Source organism: Harpia harpyja, chromosome Z, assembly GCF_026419915.1.
Source record: "Harpia harpyja isolate bHarHar1 chromosome Z, bHarHar1 primary haplotype, whole genome shotgun sequence".
In the NCBI taxonomy this organism is placed as follows: domain Eukaryota; kingdom Metazoa; phylum Chordata; class Aves; order Accipitriformes; family Accipitridae; genus Harpia; species Harpia harpyja.
The window spans coordinates 67,727,096-67,745,899 of record NC_068969.1 but is presented as its reverse complement, the minus strand read 5'-3'; the positions used below and the strand labels follow the sequence as shown (position 1 = coordinate 67,745,899).

General features: G+C 39.8%; 1 protein-coding gene and 1 long non-coding RNA gene across 8 annotated transcripts in view; one reads left to right on the top strand and one right to left on the bottom strand.

The window, feature by feature from the left end:
- The window catches only part of SEMA4D (semaphorin 4D), a 99,570-nt gene that overhangs the window by 3,824 nt on the left and 76,942 nt on the right, over window positions 1-18,804 (bottom strand). For 4 of the 7 annotated variants that reach the window (XM_052778872.1, XM_052778869.1, XM_052778870.1 and 1 more), the window contains exons 14-16: window positions 14,847-15,019; window positions 14,574-14,617; window positions 10,965-13,438 (exon numbers count right to left, since the gene is read on the bottom strand). In XM_052778872.1, coding sequence (XP_052634832.1) covers window positions 12,522-13,438; window positions 14,574-14,617; window positions 14,847-15,019 — 1,134 coding nt within the window. In that variant the 3' untranslated portion in view covers window positions 10,965-12,521. Of the gene's footprint in view, window positions 1-10,371; window positions 10,579-10,964; window positions 13,439-14,573; window positions 14,618-14,846; window positions 15,020-18,804 lie in introns of those variants that run through there. The other 3 variants (XM_052778873.1, XM_052778874.1, XM_052778875.1) reach the window with 3 other exon arrangements.
- On the top strand, window positions 5,850-9,652 carry LOC128137728 (uncharacterized). The gene is made up of 2 exons (XR_008233810.1): window positions 5,850-5,898; window positions 6,081-9,652. It is a non-coding gene; the product is annotated as an uncharacterized LOC128137728 (long non-coding RNA).

Below are 18,804 nucleotides of genomic sequence, written 5' to 3'. Positions count from 1 at the left end.
AGGACAGAACAGCTGTTCCCAGAAACTTAGCAAGGTTGGCTGAAGTGTACTTGGCAGTATCAGAGCCTTTTCATTAAAAAGGAAGACATCTAGGCCAAGTTAAGAACTTTGTAGTAATACCGATGTTTAAAACATGCCTATTTCTCCCTTGGGGCCTAGGATCCAGACTAGCCTTAGCAAGAGAAGAGATAAAGGGAAACTTGGGATAAAAAGAAAAACTTTTTGCAGGTATGTCTTGAGAGAACATGTAATCTACTACATAAGTCAGCTTTTACTATGAGCGTTTCAGATTGCAAATCAATGTGGCATTTTTCTCTAGAAAAAGATTTGATTCTAGGTTAGCGTCCTGAAAACTAATTAAATTTTAGACAGTCATGCAGGCAGAGAAAAACAAAAAACCAAACAAGGTAGTCTTTGTATCTGTGCACTTTCTCAGCATATCATGTTAAATTCTTAACTTGTTTGGAAATAAACCAAGATACTACAAATATGGAGTCATAAATTAGTAGTATAAGTAAGGGTGAATGATAGAGAACATGATCTAGTTAAAGCCTGGTAGTGTTTATCTCTGAGGGAAAGAAGCAGGGGAGAAGTGGCACTATCTCTTGAGAAAGACTGACAACAGCTCTGACAAAGTGGAAGGGGCAAGCATATGCTGAAGTGAAAACAGCTAGCCTAGCACACATTAAAAAAAAAAACAAAATCAGTGTTTTATGGATGATTGTACTTATTCTACAATTAACAGTAGATGGGTTACACATCACTAAAATCATGGGAAGTCTGGAACCAGGGACAAATTATTTCAGTAAACTAATGCTGAAGTTGGAATTTGGACAAATGGGAGGAATAGTAATTAAACACAAGCACAGCAGAAAGATAGAAATCTTTAAGTGAAAAAAAAAAAAAAAAAGGGCTTTGAAGAGTAGAAACCTACCTTAAAAAAACACTCTGGATTATAGTTTCTAACAGATGCCACAATAAATCTGACAGCATTCATACAGAAACAAAATTAAGCGATAGTCTTCACAGCGGTCAAGCTGACTTGGAGAATTTAAGACCAGCTTGATCACAGTGGAGATCAACAAGAGGAAGGAATGCTGTGGCACAAACCTCAGGATGAACTTTTCCAAGCATAGAAGAGTTACTGCTGTAGCATTGTAAAGCTAAAAGCCAGGTGCTCAAGTAAAGCCACAAGCTCCTAAGTCTTATTTGCCGTAGTTCAAGCCCTGACCCATGGGAATAGGGCCATTACCTAAAATCATTAGGCTGAAAAATGTCATTTTAGGTCCATGTGAGGAAGTGGCATGTTCAGTACAGGACGCTTCCCTAGACTTATTTCAGATGTTACTATTCACACCAGAGAACCGTCTCAATTTTCTGGTGCTAAAGATCACAATTGTTCCTGAAATCTGCCAAAAGCTCAGTTTAGACAGACATTTTACCGAAAGACTAAAATCCAACTATTTTCCTTATATGGGAAATTTTGCAAGCTGTGTTGTTTCAGGTCAGCCCCTTAAGAAGTTGCAACTGGGCAATTTTACCCTACCTTTTTTTTCTGTGCAGTCAGAAGCACTGGAAATCCCTAGAGACACACTCATCCCCACTCATACAAGTTAGTCAACAGCAAAATCTAGGTTCAAGCACCAGTCATCGGGGTTTTTACTGATCTTCGTGTTTCATTGCAGTTTATTCCTGATTTTCAGGGACTGTGCTATTACTTTCTCTACTTTGATTTCCTTATCAGGATTAAGCAATAGAAAAAGGACACCGTGAAACTGTTTCATCTGCAAAAACTTTGAATCACATTGGTTAAATGCAAATTTTCTACAACTCTAGAGTGAGATAAATTCAGACTCTGATGTAATGGATACAGAAGTACTTTCTGAAGGTAAAGGAAATTAATATGAACATATACTCTGCATCTGCTACTGTTGCTATAATACAAGTTAATTACATGTCTAGTGCAAACTTTAAAATACAAATTTCTAAAACATTTGATCTACTTACTTTGCCATCCGTTTTAAGAATGCTTGAAAGATTTAAAAAAGTCATCTTATTAAAACAATATTCAAGCAGATAATTAAACAGCACATCAGTCTAGGTATGTAAGTAGCTATGTTTAAGCAACAGTGAAAGATACTTCAAACAGTTAACTTTGAAAACATTGCTTCAATCTCAGTAAATACATTATTAATAATCAACTTCACCACCTTAATGATTTTAGAAGGGGAAAGGTTAATAATTATCAAACAAAAAGCCTTGCTGCACTGTCTGAACTACCCCTTTCCTCTGCATAAGCCCTTCATAATTTCCAGTGTCTGTGGAAGCGTTTGCTACTTTTCCATATAGGTTTCATTTTCTACACCTCTGCTTCCAGCATTTTGAGTGAAATGGTACTGCCTGGATAGTAACAGCCCAGGTACTGCCCAGGTAGTTTCCACTGGCAAAATGGGTTCTCTGACCTACATCAAGTCAGGCAGGTTTGCACAAACCATGTATTTAATAACCAGATGATTTTGCCTGAAGATTTTCCACAAGGAAAAATTTCAGCAGCCATAGATAGCATTAAAAACCTAAACCACTGCAGCTACTTGAAAACTTCTACCCACAGTCTAACTGTATTCACTGAATTATTGGTGTAAATTCCATCTTAGGTTAAAATAAATCAGTAAATAAATAAATCCAGATTTAAAGAATTGAAGTATACAGCTACAGATTCAGAGTGCCCTCCTAAACTGTACCAAATCAAGCATTTGCCATATATGCATCAAATCCTAATAGACATACGGCTTTCAAGAAAGCTTGGAGGTACTAATTTAGAAACAAGAGATTAGGAATTAAGTAGAGCTCACTGACGTAAGGCTGGGGTGGGGGAGCAAGAGGGAGTACTGGCCAGGCTAGCTCCTTTTGCCAAATGCTGCAACTTGGAGAGCTGTGTAGACATTTCAAAAGCCACCCAATGAAGCCGTATAGTGAAACACTCAGAAGTGCTACCCCACTGGTGTTGGTTTAGCACACCATTTCCTCATTTTTAACATGGTTCTTGAAGGGTAACATTAAAACAAGGCTTCCCTATAAATTATTCAGAGAAACACTTCAAGACAGAGGGAGGCAAGTTGGGTAAAACAAGATCAGCAAGGCTAAATGTCTTAAAGCTTTGACCAGCTAAACTAATCTCTGAAAGTTGACAGCAAACTGAAATCCAGTGAAGGTAACTGACAGGTATCCCACAGAGAAATTCTAGCAGGGTAACAAAAAGTCTTTCTCACAAAATCTTATCATCTAGACACAGAACTGCTACCAGAGGCCAGCTGCAGTGACAGGAAGTTTAGGTTTGGGGGGAAAATCCCCTGTATTCCCCAATACACACCAAAACCCCTTCCAAAGCTCACACATGCAGCAGATTTAAAAAAAGTTAATCTTAAAAAAAAAAAAAAAAAAATTAGCATCTGGATTTAATGCTTGCTCTCTAGCTTGCAGCTTTGGCTTGTACTGAATGCTACTGAACTAAACATCCCAGATTTCAGAAAACCAAGCTCATATAGGAAGCTCTCATCCAGAGCAGGGATTAAGTTTTAAAAAGACACTATCATCTGGGTGCAGAAAGAGATCAGTTAGCCCAGGAGAAGGTCAGTGAGTAATTAATGCGGAAAACAACCACCAGCACTACCCAGTACATGAATGAAAGTTAAGATTTAAGGCTGGTCACAGTTTCTTGAGTGGTAGGAGCCCGAGTCATAATTGCTGACAAGCTCGCAAAATAATAGAAAAATAGTAAATTAAGCAATCAGGAGGGTAACAGATTGGAAAAGTGGGGAAAGAAAGAACCTTTAAATTGAGAAAGCATCTTTGTAGTTTTCTGAAAATAGTGCACAAGGTAGGTAGCCTGTATCTCAGATAACTGGGGTTTTTTTGTAGTTTTGTGCACTTTGGTGGTTGCTTTTGGTTGTTTTTTTTTTTAAAGCAGGCACAATACATTCTAGAAAATAAACTGGAAATGGCTTGACAGCAATGGGGAAGAAAAACCACTTAAGCCAAGGAAAACAGACCCCTCTGAAATGCCAACAAAGAATACTACTTCAAACACCAAATCATTCATACTGAAGAACATGACACACTCCTTCAAAAACCTGGTGCCTTTGTTAAATTACTAGTCCATTTGTGTAACATCAACACCACAAGTTGATGCAGCCTTATTAAGGCAGATTAAAAGCAGGAAGTGCTTCCTGTGAAATGCAAACCACATAAAAGCTGGAAGAAGTAGCCAGTCACCAGCAGAGGCAATGCACAGTGCATGCACATGAAAGTAGGACATGGCATCTGCCTTCTCAGAATGGAATTTAAAAGCAGACTGGGAAAATGGCTGACTCGCCTATGAGATGAAGATGCAATTCATAACTGCCCACGCTTCCCAGCATGAACAGCATTTATTTAGATATTCTCCAAGTGGGTCCCAGAAAAGGTTTTGCAGTTGGAACCCAGATAATTGCCTGTGAAGAATAATTAAATGAAGCACTAGCAAGCTAGAACTAGGGACTAGTTATTTTGGGCCCTCGTATTGGCTAACAAGGCTACTACATTAAGTTTTAAAATAAAGTGAAGAAAATTGGAGAACACATTTTAGGGAGTAACGTGCTCTCCAGAAATCACTCCTGCTCTAAAGAGAGCGTAAGCTAAGGCTTTTGCTCCTTTGCTTGCCAGACAGATCTAGCAGGAAGATGACTGAAGAGATGGAAATGAGATTTTCATCGCCACTGAGGGAACAATGCATATGTCACACTGAAGCAGCTCTGCTATGCAAATTCTGCTGAAACAGTTAAAAAAAGGTGAGAACTATGTTCCAAATCAGTACCCAGTTTATCAGCCATGACACTGAGGGATTAATTATTACAAGTCTACAGGTTGTAGCTCTTGTGTGGAAGACGAAAGTGTACAGGTAGTCAGTTTGCAAACTGGGCTGGTGGGGGTAACAGGAAATTCTGAGGAAAAGGCATAAAATCACACAGTTATGTTCCAGAGACTCCAACACCAGCCCAAACCCATCACATCTCACTAGGCAGCACTGGGAAATCCAGCTTCTCAATCACAGCCAGGGTTTAGGAGTTAGTACCAGTGTACTGCTCCAAGCTGAGACATTACTGAATCATAGTTGCATATTAGCCAGGAGAAAAACAGTTTAAATATCTATGTTGAATTCAGAAGGAAAAAAGCTAAGCTGGGAGGTCAAGTAAAACCTTGTAAGCAAATGGTACACAGAAGCAAGTAACACCAAAGTGAATCTCTCTCCTGAGAGAAGATACATGCCAGAAGTAATTGAGAAATTACATTTCGATCTCAAAAGACTCTGATGTGAAGCAAACTTCTCCTTTTATAATGTATATATATAATGTATGTATAATGTTCAGTGTATGACACTGTGCAAGGTAACATTCTATTCAGCAGAAAAAAAATGAAGGAAATCTTGAGGAAGAATTAATAAGACACTCTTGGTTCTACTTCTCCTCCTTAATCTCCCCTTTTTTAACTTGATGTGCCTTATGTTCAAATTATGTTTACATTGATCTTATTCTAGTCCTTACAAGAAAATAATATTTGGGGGGGGGGGGGGGGGTTCTTCCTGCACACCTTTCCATGAATTTCTTAGCTTGACCGTAACCTTTACATATAGAACTGCACAGCAAAAGAAATTTCTACAGAAGTTTTTTTAAATCTGCTGTTGATGCCAGAATTTAAGAATGCATCATCCACCCCATAATCCTTACAGGAATTAATTTTCAGTTGTCTTACAAATGTTACTGTGGAGAAAGCCACCAGAGCCAGGGTAACACCAAAACTTAACAAAGGTGTTTAGTGCCACAGCAAGCCCTGATGTCTGAAAAAAGAAGTGCCAACGTTCAGGTAAGATAACTGCAGCCCTAAGATACTGCAATCTAAAATAACAAGAAGGATACTTCTAATGTCTGTGATTTTTATGCAAAATGGTCTGCAATACTTACTTTATTTTATAATCTTAAGTCTTCTAAGTCCTTTTCTGTTAATGTATTAAAGGAACAATCTTATTTTTTCAACTTATCTTCTAGATGCATCTCAAATAATAAAAAACAGGTGGCATGTCAGAGATCTGCACGAAGGAATGGTTTTATCATACTAAGATGCCTTTAACTGATGAATGTTCAGTCAGTGCAGAAATCACTGAAAGAAGTGGTACAAACTACAAAATTAAATGTTTACAGCTACTATCAGATTACTGTAGCCAAAGAGGCTGAAACTGAGTCATAGGCAGACAGCATGGGATAAAACTCCAAAGGTCTGTGGAGAAGCCAATTCATAAAGCGGGATATGGAACTGTTTAACAAGGTACAAATTTAGCATTTTCATGAGGATAAAGATAAGCCAACCACACATTACTAAGCAACCATACAGATTAAAGTCAAGAGTATTGCTTCAACAAAGCATCACCATTGAAATCTCCAAATATACTGCGTAAAAATTTAAAAATTATTTTAGAAAGTTTTAAAATATTTGTGCAGTGGATTGAATTGTCCTGGGAGATGCAGAGCTTCTCCTTTCTAGGCTACTAGTTAAACCACTTTCAAGTTTCAAAAACTAATGATGTATCTGTTCACAGGCATAATTATTAAGAAACACTGATGAAGGCAGGAAGAGGAGATGTTCTGGGCATTATTTTATACAACAGTTCACAGAAAGAAAAAAAAGCTGGAAAACTGCAACTGATGATAAGACACAAGTGTATGTCCATGGAAAATTGCTATTTGGTATTTGTGTTCTTGTAAAAGTAGAATAAAGTTAACAACCAAAGTAAACTCCCTTTTAAGACACATTTAAATGCTGTAATTTGTAGTCCTAGACAAACATTTCGTTGTCTGGCACAAAGTACTTTTCCTATGCAGGCTCATTCTGCTCTGGGTGCTGCATACGCCCATGCCTCTCCTGACTGAGCTCTTAATGCACTGCACCAGGTCAACCAACCAGAGCACCCCAGGGCACCACGGGTGATGCAATTAATCTAAAAAACCTCACACAGAAATTACTTATGAAGCCACTTCCAGAGAGAAAGCTGACTCACTTCAGTGCATAGGTCAATCTCTGACAGATGAGCACCTTCTCCCAGGAGGAAGTTGGGCACACCTTGGGGTGTAGGGACTTTGGAGCCCTCCTGCTGCGACCCATGTTGCACAAGCACTTGGATACACCAGTACAGCCAGCCCCCAGACACAGCCCTGGGCAAAGTCTGCCTCAGACTCACTCTGCAGGCACTTTGTCTAGTTTTACTCAGTCTGCAGCAGCGCTGTGTGAAGTGCAGTGCGTCACATTTTCCCCACCCTTCTGCACGCCTATCAGTGCAACTCCAAGCTTCACCAAAGAGACAAAAACTGTAGTGAATCACTTGCGATTCTGATTCTTGCGAGTTACAGATCTTTTCCTGCGTTCCCGCATGGATGTGGGAAGCTTTCTTGCATTCCCTTTAAAATAGCATGTCCACAGGGAACAGGCATTGTACATGGGTGTTATCAGATACCCATCTCAGTATCTCCATGAAATAGTAACTACTTTAAAGTATATTGCAGAGTTTGCAGAATTTTTATGTTCACACTCCAGGGGTTATTTTAATGAGACTAAAAAGTTAAGAAACCATTATGGAAAAACTCCAGCTTCAGACAAACTAAGGGAGCAGGTAAGACTTCTGACATCATGGACATTGAGAGTCTGAATCTGCAAACCAGAAATACAAATAAAGTGTAATGTTTTGCACTGTTTCTGATTATAAATGCATTTAAATTGTTGCTCAGCACTCAGAATATTCTAGTATGTCATTCGTCGGTGAAGTTAAGGTCAAGGATATACTACTCTACAGCTGGGGGAGGAGGTGTCAGTAAAACATCTTTAAGCAGAACTAAAACTGTTAGAAAGAGCCTGTTTCTACCATACTTAAGTTCAACAGAGCACACCAGAGAAACTATAAAGCAGGCGTATACATCATCAACTCACTGCCTTTCCCCTGCACCAGATGGTATAGTGTTTTGTTCAACTTATTTGAAGCCTGCTTCAAATGCCTTTAAAGGGTTTAAAAATTCTGTAATGGGAGAGAAAAGTTCTATTAGAAAAAGCATATAGGAAACCTGAAGTCTGCCAGTGCATTATCTAGCAGACAGTTTTTTTGAGAAATGTGAAGATGTGAGGCTCTTCAGGGGAGTAGAGAGAAACAGGGAGGAACTTTGTGAAAGGAGATGTATGCCTTCCTTTTCAGGAACAGCTGGAGTACTCCATTCTTGAAAAAACTCATTTTCCAGAAAAAAAAAAACCAACACACCTGTATGTGACAAATGGCTGTTTATGCTGTATCCACTTTAACTTAACATTGTTGAAATCAGCCAGTTACAAGGTTGTAAAATATTATCCTTAGGCAAGCTTTCAGGTTAAAACATGTGGGATGAGTAAGAGATGAGCAAGAGAACTCACCGACTTGTGCTGAGTTTCCAGAGAGCTTGAAACAGGCATTTACAATTTAAAAAAGGAAGAGATTCAGTAGTTCTCATAAAAATAACATTAGAAACTTAATTAAGAATAAGCTTCAGGTTTTTGACTGGATGATGTGGCAATCTATGTATTTGCATCATATATTTGCTGATACCATATCCTTTAGGCAGACCAGGTATGACATTTACTTCTGCCAGTCTCATTAACCCTCCCGCTCCTTGTGAATACCTTATATTTTACCTTATATTCATAGCTAAGGGAAATAAAGTTCCATTGCAGCTATGCTTATATACAGAAACATCAACAGGCACTGAAGGAACATGAATAAATCCAAGTAGAGAGCTTCCTAGTAAAAGCATTTGCTTAGCCACCCCCCACCCAGGATAAATTTATACATTCTCACGTACAGGTCCCAGAAAGATACAAAAGATCTAGATCAGTTTGGTGTGCTGGTTTGCATTTGTTGGTTGGGGTTTTTTAAATCAACAGAATAAAATTGTAATTCTGGGTAAGAGAAGCGTGTGATGTATCAGCCAAATGTCTTGTTTCCCAAAGGGAGTAAAATCCACATCTGTAACGCAAAGTCCAGTCCTTCACTGCTTTCTGAGAGAAGTTGGAAACATTTCCACAGCTGGCTCATCTCACCCCTGCCTGCACCATCACTGCACCTCTTGGATGTCTGATTCCTGTTACGGTTTCTTCCACTATTCATCCCTACCTCCTCAGGAGTGAATTCCGCATACTGACTTTAGGACACTGCTCCTTCTTTCTTAAGTTCACTGCCAAGGCAATTACAATTACTGACAATTTCATAAAAGCAGCACATGAGTATCATGTTAAAACAGACATTGCTGGATGAAAAAAGTAATTTTAAAACAAATCTGAGATCTGTAGCACGATTATCAAACTGTTTAAATGCTTTGTGCTATTTATGCTATTACTACAATTTTTTTCATGACAGACAACAAGAAGTTTCTGAATTGCCGATAGCAACAATGAACAAATTATTGCTGAAAGGTCTTTTCCAACCTAAATGACTCTATGATTCTATTCTATGAAAGAACACTGATCCTGCTGTTGGTTCTTTTTAGCCATGGAAATTCAAACCACGCCTTTGTTAAGACCTACTCTAATAAAGATTTACGCATTTTGATCTGATTCCATGTCACACTAACATACTCTGACTAACAGACAGAACAATATGAAACAATGCTATTTTTAAAAAATTAATCTTTATCTATAATTTCTTCTTTTAAGGAATAAGGTTACATTTTAAGACCTGTTTAGATCCATTAGATCTCACTTAGCTTAAACAGGCAACTACTATCCAAACAAAAGCTGAAAGACAAATGGTTAAATTTCTATAGAAAAAATAGCTTTGTCCTTCTCCTGTATACCTCAGATAATATATTCTTTGTAAAATGCATGTTGTCATTACTGGAAGTACTTTACCATTTGAAGTAAGTTAAGACTAAAAAGGTATAACTGACCTAGTCCAGAAAAATACGCTAAATTCAAATCCAAAAGAAGTGTACTTTTTAAACGGCATACATACTGACAGTGAAAATACTTGACCTGTTAAACATCCATATGCAATCATGATTCAGTGAACTCCTTCAGCATGCAAATGAGCCTATTAAAATCAACTGACTATTACTATACTAAAGTAGGCTGCTAAATCAGAGCCCGCATTTTACAGCACAGTATTCACAGTGCCAGATTCTTGGTAACAGCATGTTGACAATACATCCTGAAATGGTCTTTTTCTTTCTTTTTTAGACATCAAAAAAGTAAAACATACACAGTACATGGTGACATATCTAAATCTTTCATGTAGAAAATGCTGGTTTATACAGGGGTCCTCCAACTTACCTGTGGCTTGGCAGAAGAGGCGAAAGGGTCCCCGGATACTAACATGCTGTGCCTGGTCACTTAGGAAAGGTGGCAACAACATGACCTTTACAGGGTCTGTGCTAGACCAAACATCAGGCTGGGCACTGGTGGGTGAAGGAGGTGAATCACTTCCCACACAGGACAAAAAGGAGGTACCAGTAGGAGGGAAAGGTATAGGAGATGAGGCTGTGTGACAGAAGAGGACAGAAAAGAAAAAAAAAAAAAAAAAAAAGAGGGTACTAAGGAAAAAAGTTATAAGAAATACATCACACACTGAAGAAATAATGCAAAAAGACAAATGAACTTTATAAGGGTAAGAGGAAGTGTCCCTAGGTGCCTAGAGAAGAGCGCTTTCCTCCTTCACTCACGTTTCTTTTTCCAACCTTCCAATCCCTCCCCGCTCCCCCCCCCCCCCCCCCCCCCGTGTTATAAGCCATTCAACTAAAGCTGAGAAGAGAGTCTGCTTCAAATCAACTACAAAAGTTTTCACTTCTTCCCCTTAACGGAAACCACAAGGAACCTTAGTACTTGCAATATGGAAAGCAGTGTCATTGTGTCAAGTTTCACAAAAGTCAAGATATAATACAATTTATTTTAATATTTATTCTGTTATATGTACATAATTAAAAATAGAAAAATAAAACCAAACTGAATCTTATAAAATATAAACTGTTTACACTAAGATGGTCTAAATTATGTTCACATGAAAGTTCAACATAGAAAAGCAGCCCAGGCATACTGCTATTTACTGTTAAAATGTATTCTACTTCTAGCAATATTTACAGAAAGATGCAGTGAGAGGAACAAATCTTCAGGACTGTACCGCACAAAATGCTTTTACAGACAAACAGTGCTGCTGTGAACCAGGCTGAGAACAAATGCACACTTTCACGTTTGCAGGCATGATTCACATAAACAGTTCAAACGACCGATTGTTTGAGCAGCTCCAGTTTCAGTCTCCAGTTGCATAGGAGATTGGAAGGTGTCATCCAGAAAGCGTGACGCTGCAAAGATTTGTCACAAAAAAAAGCTGAGTTATTTCTGAATCTGAAAAAAAGAAAAAAAATCGGCAATGTTTTCTCATCAGGCTGTATCCTAACAGTCCATTCCAGCGAGTCACTAGGCGAATTATTGTAGTTAATTCTTCTCGATTCCTGTTTTGCTTCCACAGTGCAAAAAACCTCTCTCTGTGTTACTGCTGACAGCTGCTTGCCTGCACTGTTTTATTAAAAAAAACAAACAAACAAAACCCCCAAAACCAGCAAAAAAATCCAGTTTTGTATAGAAAATAGAATGTGACTATGTCCAGCTTGCTGGTTAAGGGGGAAGAAAAAAAAAAGGAAAGAAAAAGCATTCCTAAATCTATTATTTCCTCCCTCCCATCCCCCACTTACTCCATGTTTTGTATTGATACTGTTGTACCTAAATTTCTCGAAAGCAGCAAAGAAAAAAGCCTTTAAACAAGATTATCCCTGAGAGTCTTACACAAATTGAGCCAACGCTATCCCCATTATACCTTAAAATTTAAGATACTTAAAAAGCAGTTAAAAAAATTAACTTTAACCAACTAAAGAGACCTAGTGTGCCAAAACACAAAGCATAAAACTAAAAATAATCACTAGAAGCAAAGAAAAAAAATGTCCCAATCTGGACAAAAGTCTATAATTTACCAATCTGATAAATTAAACTTAATTTCCAATTTGGAATTAAAATGAAACTAGGTCTTTTTTTAATGGCAGCTAAAATGTGTAGACTGAAGTACTTTTTTAAAGCCAACTGAATTAGAAGGTTACTTTTATCCTATGAAGAACAAGGCTGAAGAACAAGCAAGTAACTGTTCACTAGAGCAAAGCGCTCAGTGGGGGAAAAACTGGGAACAAACAAATGGTGATCTGAAACTGGCCATTTGAAAAAAAAAAAAAAAGACAATACAACACAAGATGCTATGGTCTGCAGACAAGAACACCACTTCTCTAATCTGGCGAGATCTGAAAGCAAATTGGCTTGCTGTACAGCTTAAGCATGTATCCCCGCTATGGCTCAGCTGTCACACCCACACTCTCTGTGCTCAAATACCTAGCTGCAGGACCACAGCTCATTTCCACCACTGAAATGGACGATTGCGTCCTTCAGTCCCCCTCTGCGTCCGAGTCGGCATACTTGAGTTCACACTTGACATCAAAGGGCTTGTCCTTGGCCTCTCGGGATGCCTGCGAATCCCCAGGCTGAAGCTGGCCGTTCCCACAGTCGGGCTCAGTCTCGTAGCCGGTGTCATGCGCCGGCTTTGGCTGCTCCCCACTCTGGTGGCTGACACTGCCTTGTTCCACCAGCGTCTCCTTCACACTTTGCTCACAATCAGAAAAATCTGACTTTGTCTTCTTCTTACCAAGCAGCATGACAGAGCGGAATTTCAAGCACTGCCCTGGCAAGTACCCTTTGTAACAGTTGTAGGAGAGCAGGCACAAGAAAAGAATAAAAAAGAAGAGGAAGAGGAACATCAACAGGAAGTTATCATTTGACTTGAGGAACATCGTCTTTTCCGGGACTGCGTCAGGAATTGAATTGAAGAGCTCTGTGTTGGAGGCTGCACTTGTTAGGACAGGGCCAATGGGCTTTGTTACTATCCTTGCTGTCGTTACTGGTACCATATGAGCGGTCAAGGTGTGAGCAGTAGACCCCTCAGTTGATACAGCTGACACTTTTGGCACATCGCTATTACCTTCTGTTGGTGCAGCTGCTGTGGTAGGGCCCACCGTGGTATGCTGGATCTTTTTCAGTTCCAAAACATGCTTAGCCAGCACTTGAGAAAATTTCTTATTCTTCACCTTTTCTTCTGACAAACACTGGTAAACACCGCTGTCTCCTTCCGATAAATTGAAGATAAGTAGTGCCTTTTCCAGCAGACGGTACTTGGGACTCTCCACTCTCAGCACATCGTCTTTGAACTTCCAAACTACCTGTGCCAGATTGGACTTTTGAGAACACTTGAGTTCTGCTGTGCTCCCATGCTTGAATGTATGCTGTAGGGAATTCTCTCTTACTTTATCTGGAACATCAAAATAAATGTGCAGAGTATCAGGAATGATTCCCGTTTGCCCTCATCTGTACAGTTTCACAAGACTGCGCTATAGCCTTAACGGAAACGTAGAGATTACGGCATTCAAATTACCTCACAAGATCAAGATGACAGCATGCAAGAATCTCAGTGAAATACCAAGCTACAGCTGCGTGCGAGACATCAAGCCAGACTAAGAGACAGGACACCTCAAACTCTAAGACAGCCTCCACTTCTAGATAAAGATGAGACCTTGTTGATCCACAACAGAGCATGCATCTGAGATGAGTCATTGTTTGAGACAAGATGCTGAACTTGGTATCACTTTATATGCACTTAGTGCATTTTAAGTAAATCAGCAGCTACAAAATATGCAAGAAGAAATTGAACAAAGTGCTGTTAGTCAAACTCTCTTCTAAAAAAATATCAGCACTTATGGCACACCCACAATGCAGCACCATAAATTAACAAAAAAAACCCAAGCAGAACTCTCGTGGAGGTCCATGCTCTGCTTGGATTAGAAATAGAAACAGAGTAAATCAAACTCTTAAGAGCTTTGTTTACTGCAGTACAAATCTCTAATACTACTACTCTTCAAGATCTCCTTGATCTAGTGGCAGCAGCACACACTATAAAGAAAGGACCTGTGGTTACTTGCCTTAAAGCACTATGGAGGATACTTCAGCTGCTCTGTGTCATGTTCTGACTCCCCCTCCCCTCTCACCATAAAATCAGCTTTTTTCAGGATCATTTCATCTGATCCAGCAGCAATAACCAAGCATTTATCAAGGCTCACAGTAGAATGTCAAATGCTGTATCACAGAGACAGAGGCCTCTGCACTAGAAGTATTTATAGTAAATATGGCTTTCATTCACAAGTTGCTGTTGAGGTGCCCCTATTCATTTTCAGGGGTTTGTGCACTGCACACTGAAATTGTATACAAACGCAGACATTTTAAGACAACATGCAGGCTGTACAGATGCTCAAATATTCAAAAGCAGAATATCATACCTATTAAAATAGAAATTAATGTCCAGATAATCACAAACACCAAGCTGAACTAAACACAACTCTTTCACTACTCCACCTAGACATGTGAAAAAGCTCTTCAAAGACTTAACTCACCAGAACAAGATGATGCATCTCCACCTATGTTCTGAATCCAGTTCCTGTAAAAGTAAGTCCAAGTATTACAACTTCAAATCTCTTTTCCTACAGCCTACCCATCCTCTCATACTAAGTACAATTCATCTTATCAAAATAGCACAAGCAGACACGGATAGATAGGAAAAAGTCTGTATTTGAAAACGTTCACTTAAAAAAAAGCCTGTTATCCGTAAGGGGCAAGACTGATGCAACACAGATTGTAACTGTAAAGTAATCAAAGACTACCATTACCTTTCAATTTCACTTTCTTTAAAAATATCAGTGCAGGAAGCTTCAAGGGGTTTCCAAGCACAGTAAGGATCCCTTGCTAAAACACAGTCAACACAAGTGGTGTACTTGTCACAGAATGCCACTGGCGACTGAACCACACCAGAATTTGAACCAGCATAGAGGTATCTTCTGCCCTAAAAAAAAAACCAAAGCACAACAAAAAAACCACAGCCAATCACTTTCACAAAGCTGAACAATCCAATTCATGAACCAGTTTAAATGTTAGAAGTAAAGAGTTGCATACACGCAACCATGTTTGTAAAAACTGGAGCATGAGAGGAATAAGCATTTTGATTAGCTTTTTTTTCTAGAAAGGAAAGGAAACTTATCTTGAAAATATTCAGCAATGCTGGAAGTGCAAAAAGACAAAAAGAACAAAAACCTGAAATAGCTACAGTTTATGAGAATGGAAAAGTAACCATGTCTAACCATGGCTTTATCACACAGTTTTTCCACAAATACATATGCACCAACAATGCTCCTATGAAGCAAGGCAAGCCTGTGCTCATGATAAGGCTGCAGTAGGCACACACTAGCCTTAACAGGCAAGGCTTGCTGTATGTAGGACCTGCTCCTGCTCCTGTTAACCCAAAGCAGCCCTACTGCCTTCAGCTCTTCTACCAGTCGGGTCTACCTGCAGCCACATCAGCATCAGCCTTGTAAGAGTCAAATGCAGCTGCCTACTTGCTACTCAAGGAGGAACACTGGATAGTATCCAAAGGAAACAGCACTGGCCTGACACCTAGGAAAAGGGGGATATAAACAGAACGCCTGTTTGACCCACTGTTGCTGGGGAACCCCAAAAAGTCTCACTCTGAGCACAGCAGGAAAAGACCACACTAATTCCAAACATCCTTCTCATGAAAGCCAGGCAGCTGCCTTATTTCACTCATCTGTTTCAAAGCTCAAGGAAACTAATGGCTAAAGGTACACCGTGAATTTACATAAAATTATGCAAAGCCTCAAGGGGCCTGTGCTGCAACCCAAAACCACCAGTGACCAACTGTCCAGTCCTTTTGAGAGGCTGTGCGTACAAAGCTGAACAGCACACCCCACCTTGGCAGTGGGTTGGCTTCATCCTGAGCAGAATACCGAGTGGATTTATCAGCACCCTACCACAGTTGTCATGGCAAATGAGCCAGATCCAAGCACAGAGTGGCTTTTCCTGTACTGCAGCCATACGGCTCTCAGTATGTAGAAATGTACTCAGGGGTCATGTCTGCAGTGAGCCTTCTTGACTCCTGCAGGATGAATATAGTCACAAAGTGATGGGCAGACATCCAAGAAAGATTTCTAGTAGAGATTTCTTCAAAAACCTCATGGTTGTGGTGCAGACTTTTGGTCTTGACACCAGCAACAGCCTCAAGAAAACAACTAACAGGACATCTTGGGGCCAAATTTAGGTTTTGGGGCTCCCTGGCACTCTTTCACTGAAGTTGTAAGGAGGTTTTGCCATGAGAACTCGGAACAGGTTAGTCTAATGCAATGATCATGGGGAAGTCTGTCTTAAAATTAAGCTAAAGAACAATGCATTCTGACTTAACAGCAGTCTCTAGAGGAAGCTGCAGACCAAGCACAAATCAGTTTGGATCCATCTCATATATGAAGTAGGCAGACAGCTTTCAAGAAAACTCTTGATACTGTAAGTTGAAAGACAAAACTGGATCAAAAAAGAATCTGCTTGCACTGCTGGAAGATAAGACTTAGAAAGAGAAACAAACTTCAGCAACATACATTCAAATGCAGTCTTTCATGCTGGAATTTAACTTAGGTTAGTGTTGGACTACGCTGCAGCGCCCACAGAAGGAAGTCTGCAGTGTTGGAGACATACAACTTTCTAGGAAAAGCTTCCCACTCTGCTGGAAAGCTCCCCCAATGCACTGAGCACTGCTCACCTCTGTAATGCTCTGCTAGCTAACATCCAAGCCAACAGCGCAACACCGCATATGGGTTGTAGTGTCTCAGTGTGGTTCCCAGCTGGTATTTCCATGAGTTCAGAGGACTCATCAGCAGACCATTTTAAAAGATCCTGACATATCTTTCAGTCAAGCAGGAGTTATGAGGATCTACTGTGGGCTCATCTGACTCTGCCCACCACCCTCCAAACAAGGTGGAGTATATGGGAAGGGCCTGGGGGATACTGCAACAAAGTGTACAGAAAGGACTCTGACTCCAGAGGGATCTGAAGCCCACCATCAGGCTTAACAACTATTACCCTCTTGTGGTTAATCCACTACTACGGGATGCCACTACACATATCACAATACCAGCTCTATGAAGGACTTCAGTAGCTACTGACTGTGATTGCTACTGTGATGTCCAAGGAGGTAGAAACTTGTGTTTTCATGCTGGGGAGCAGAAGTAATCCCAAGAAGCTGCTTGGGTGGTACCACAACTATACAGCTTTCATGACTCTGACACCTGACCAACCTCTAACTCCTCACTGCTGAAAAGGGCCACTGCTTTTATGGGAATGTACTGGGCAGCACTGCTTCGGTTTTGGGTGTTAGTTTTATGTGTCGAAAGCTCTAGCAAGATGGAAATTTTCCCTTGCAGAAGATATAAGATGTTACTCTCCACAGTGCCATGCAGGAAGCAGCGTTTTGTTTCAATCCTAACCTTTGAGAGAAGTTTCTCTGTGAAAAGACAGCATGTTTCCTGTACAGCCCCTATGCCATGTCTCACACTGCACCCTTTCAGGATATTCTTGAAGAACTGAGAATGTGTCACCTGGATTCAGAGTGAATTCAGTGCCATCATTTCTACACTAACCTTGGCTACCAAGAGTGTGCTGAAACTGCAAGATCATGTGTCTTTGGTATCAGGCTGTAACGCCTAACCCTTCCCTTCCACTCCCCAAAAATGGGGGAATCAGAATTAAGCCAGTGTATGAATGATCCCCAAATTTACCCACGATTAGAAGAATGGGCATTAGCATATTTATTAGAATAGTTATCTATCATTATCTTCTATCACAGGGCAAACGCTGAAACCTCCTGTCAAATCAAAACATTTGAGGCTTTGCAGATAGAGCAGAAGAAACCAACAAACATATTTTTATTTTTTTAGATATATATATACCCACACATATATATACCCACACATATATATACCCACACATATATATACCCACACATATATATACACATATATAAAGTTGCCAGTGTGATGCATCATACAAAAATAATACAAACTTATTTACTGAAATCTATGAGCACCAAAGTTTTAATCACTGAATTCATTTGCCTATCAAAAGTATACTCTGTCCTCAAGACTTTTATTACAAGCATGAAATGACAAATAAGTGTGCAAGATGAGCTTGAAAGAATTATGGCATAAAGTTCTCTTCGACTGAGCTGATCATGTTGGCATGCAAAGTTCTATTAAATATCACACAAAAATTAAAGATGTTTCTAAGATATCTTGGCAGTATTCCTAAATCCCTAGCTGCAGAGCATTTATCAATCACCAGGTAGCTACTAAATGCTAGTATTAGTATCGGACACTTCAAAAGAATTATTCTTTCCTTCAGAAAAATTCAACCCCAAAATTTTGCCAGTTGAGGGGTCTGATGCTACAAGCCACTGCTTAAGGTAATAATTTCATAGATACTCACAAATTTGCAGGTAACTAGGGCCAGAAGCCTAACTTGTGTACGAAGTACACACAGTGATTATCCTCCCACTGTCACAAAACTACTCGAGGATTAAACCAAATGACTGATAATAGCACAGAACAACCACTGGGTTTGGAGCCCACGGCAAGGCTTGTGTCCCCTAGCTGGAGTTGCAGCTGGTGCCCTGCTGGGCAGACAAGACCTCAACCAGAGGTCCACACCCCCAGCCACACCAACGTGATGGCTCTCACGATACATTTAGCATGCAGGAACCTGTGGGATTTGGGACAGCAGAAACCAATT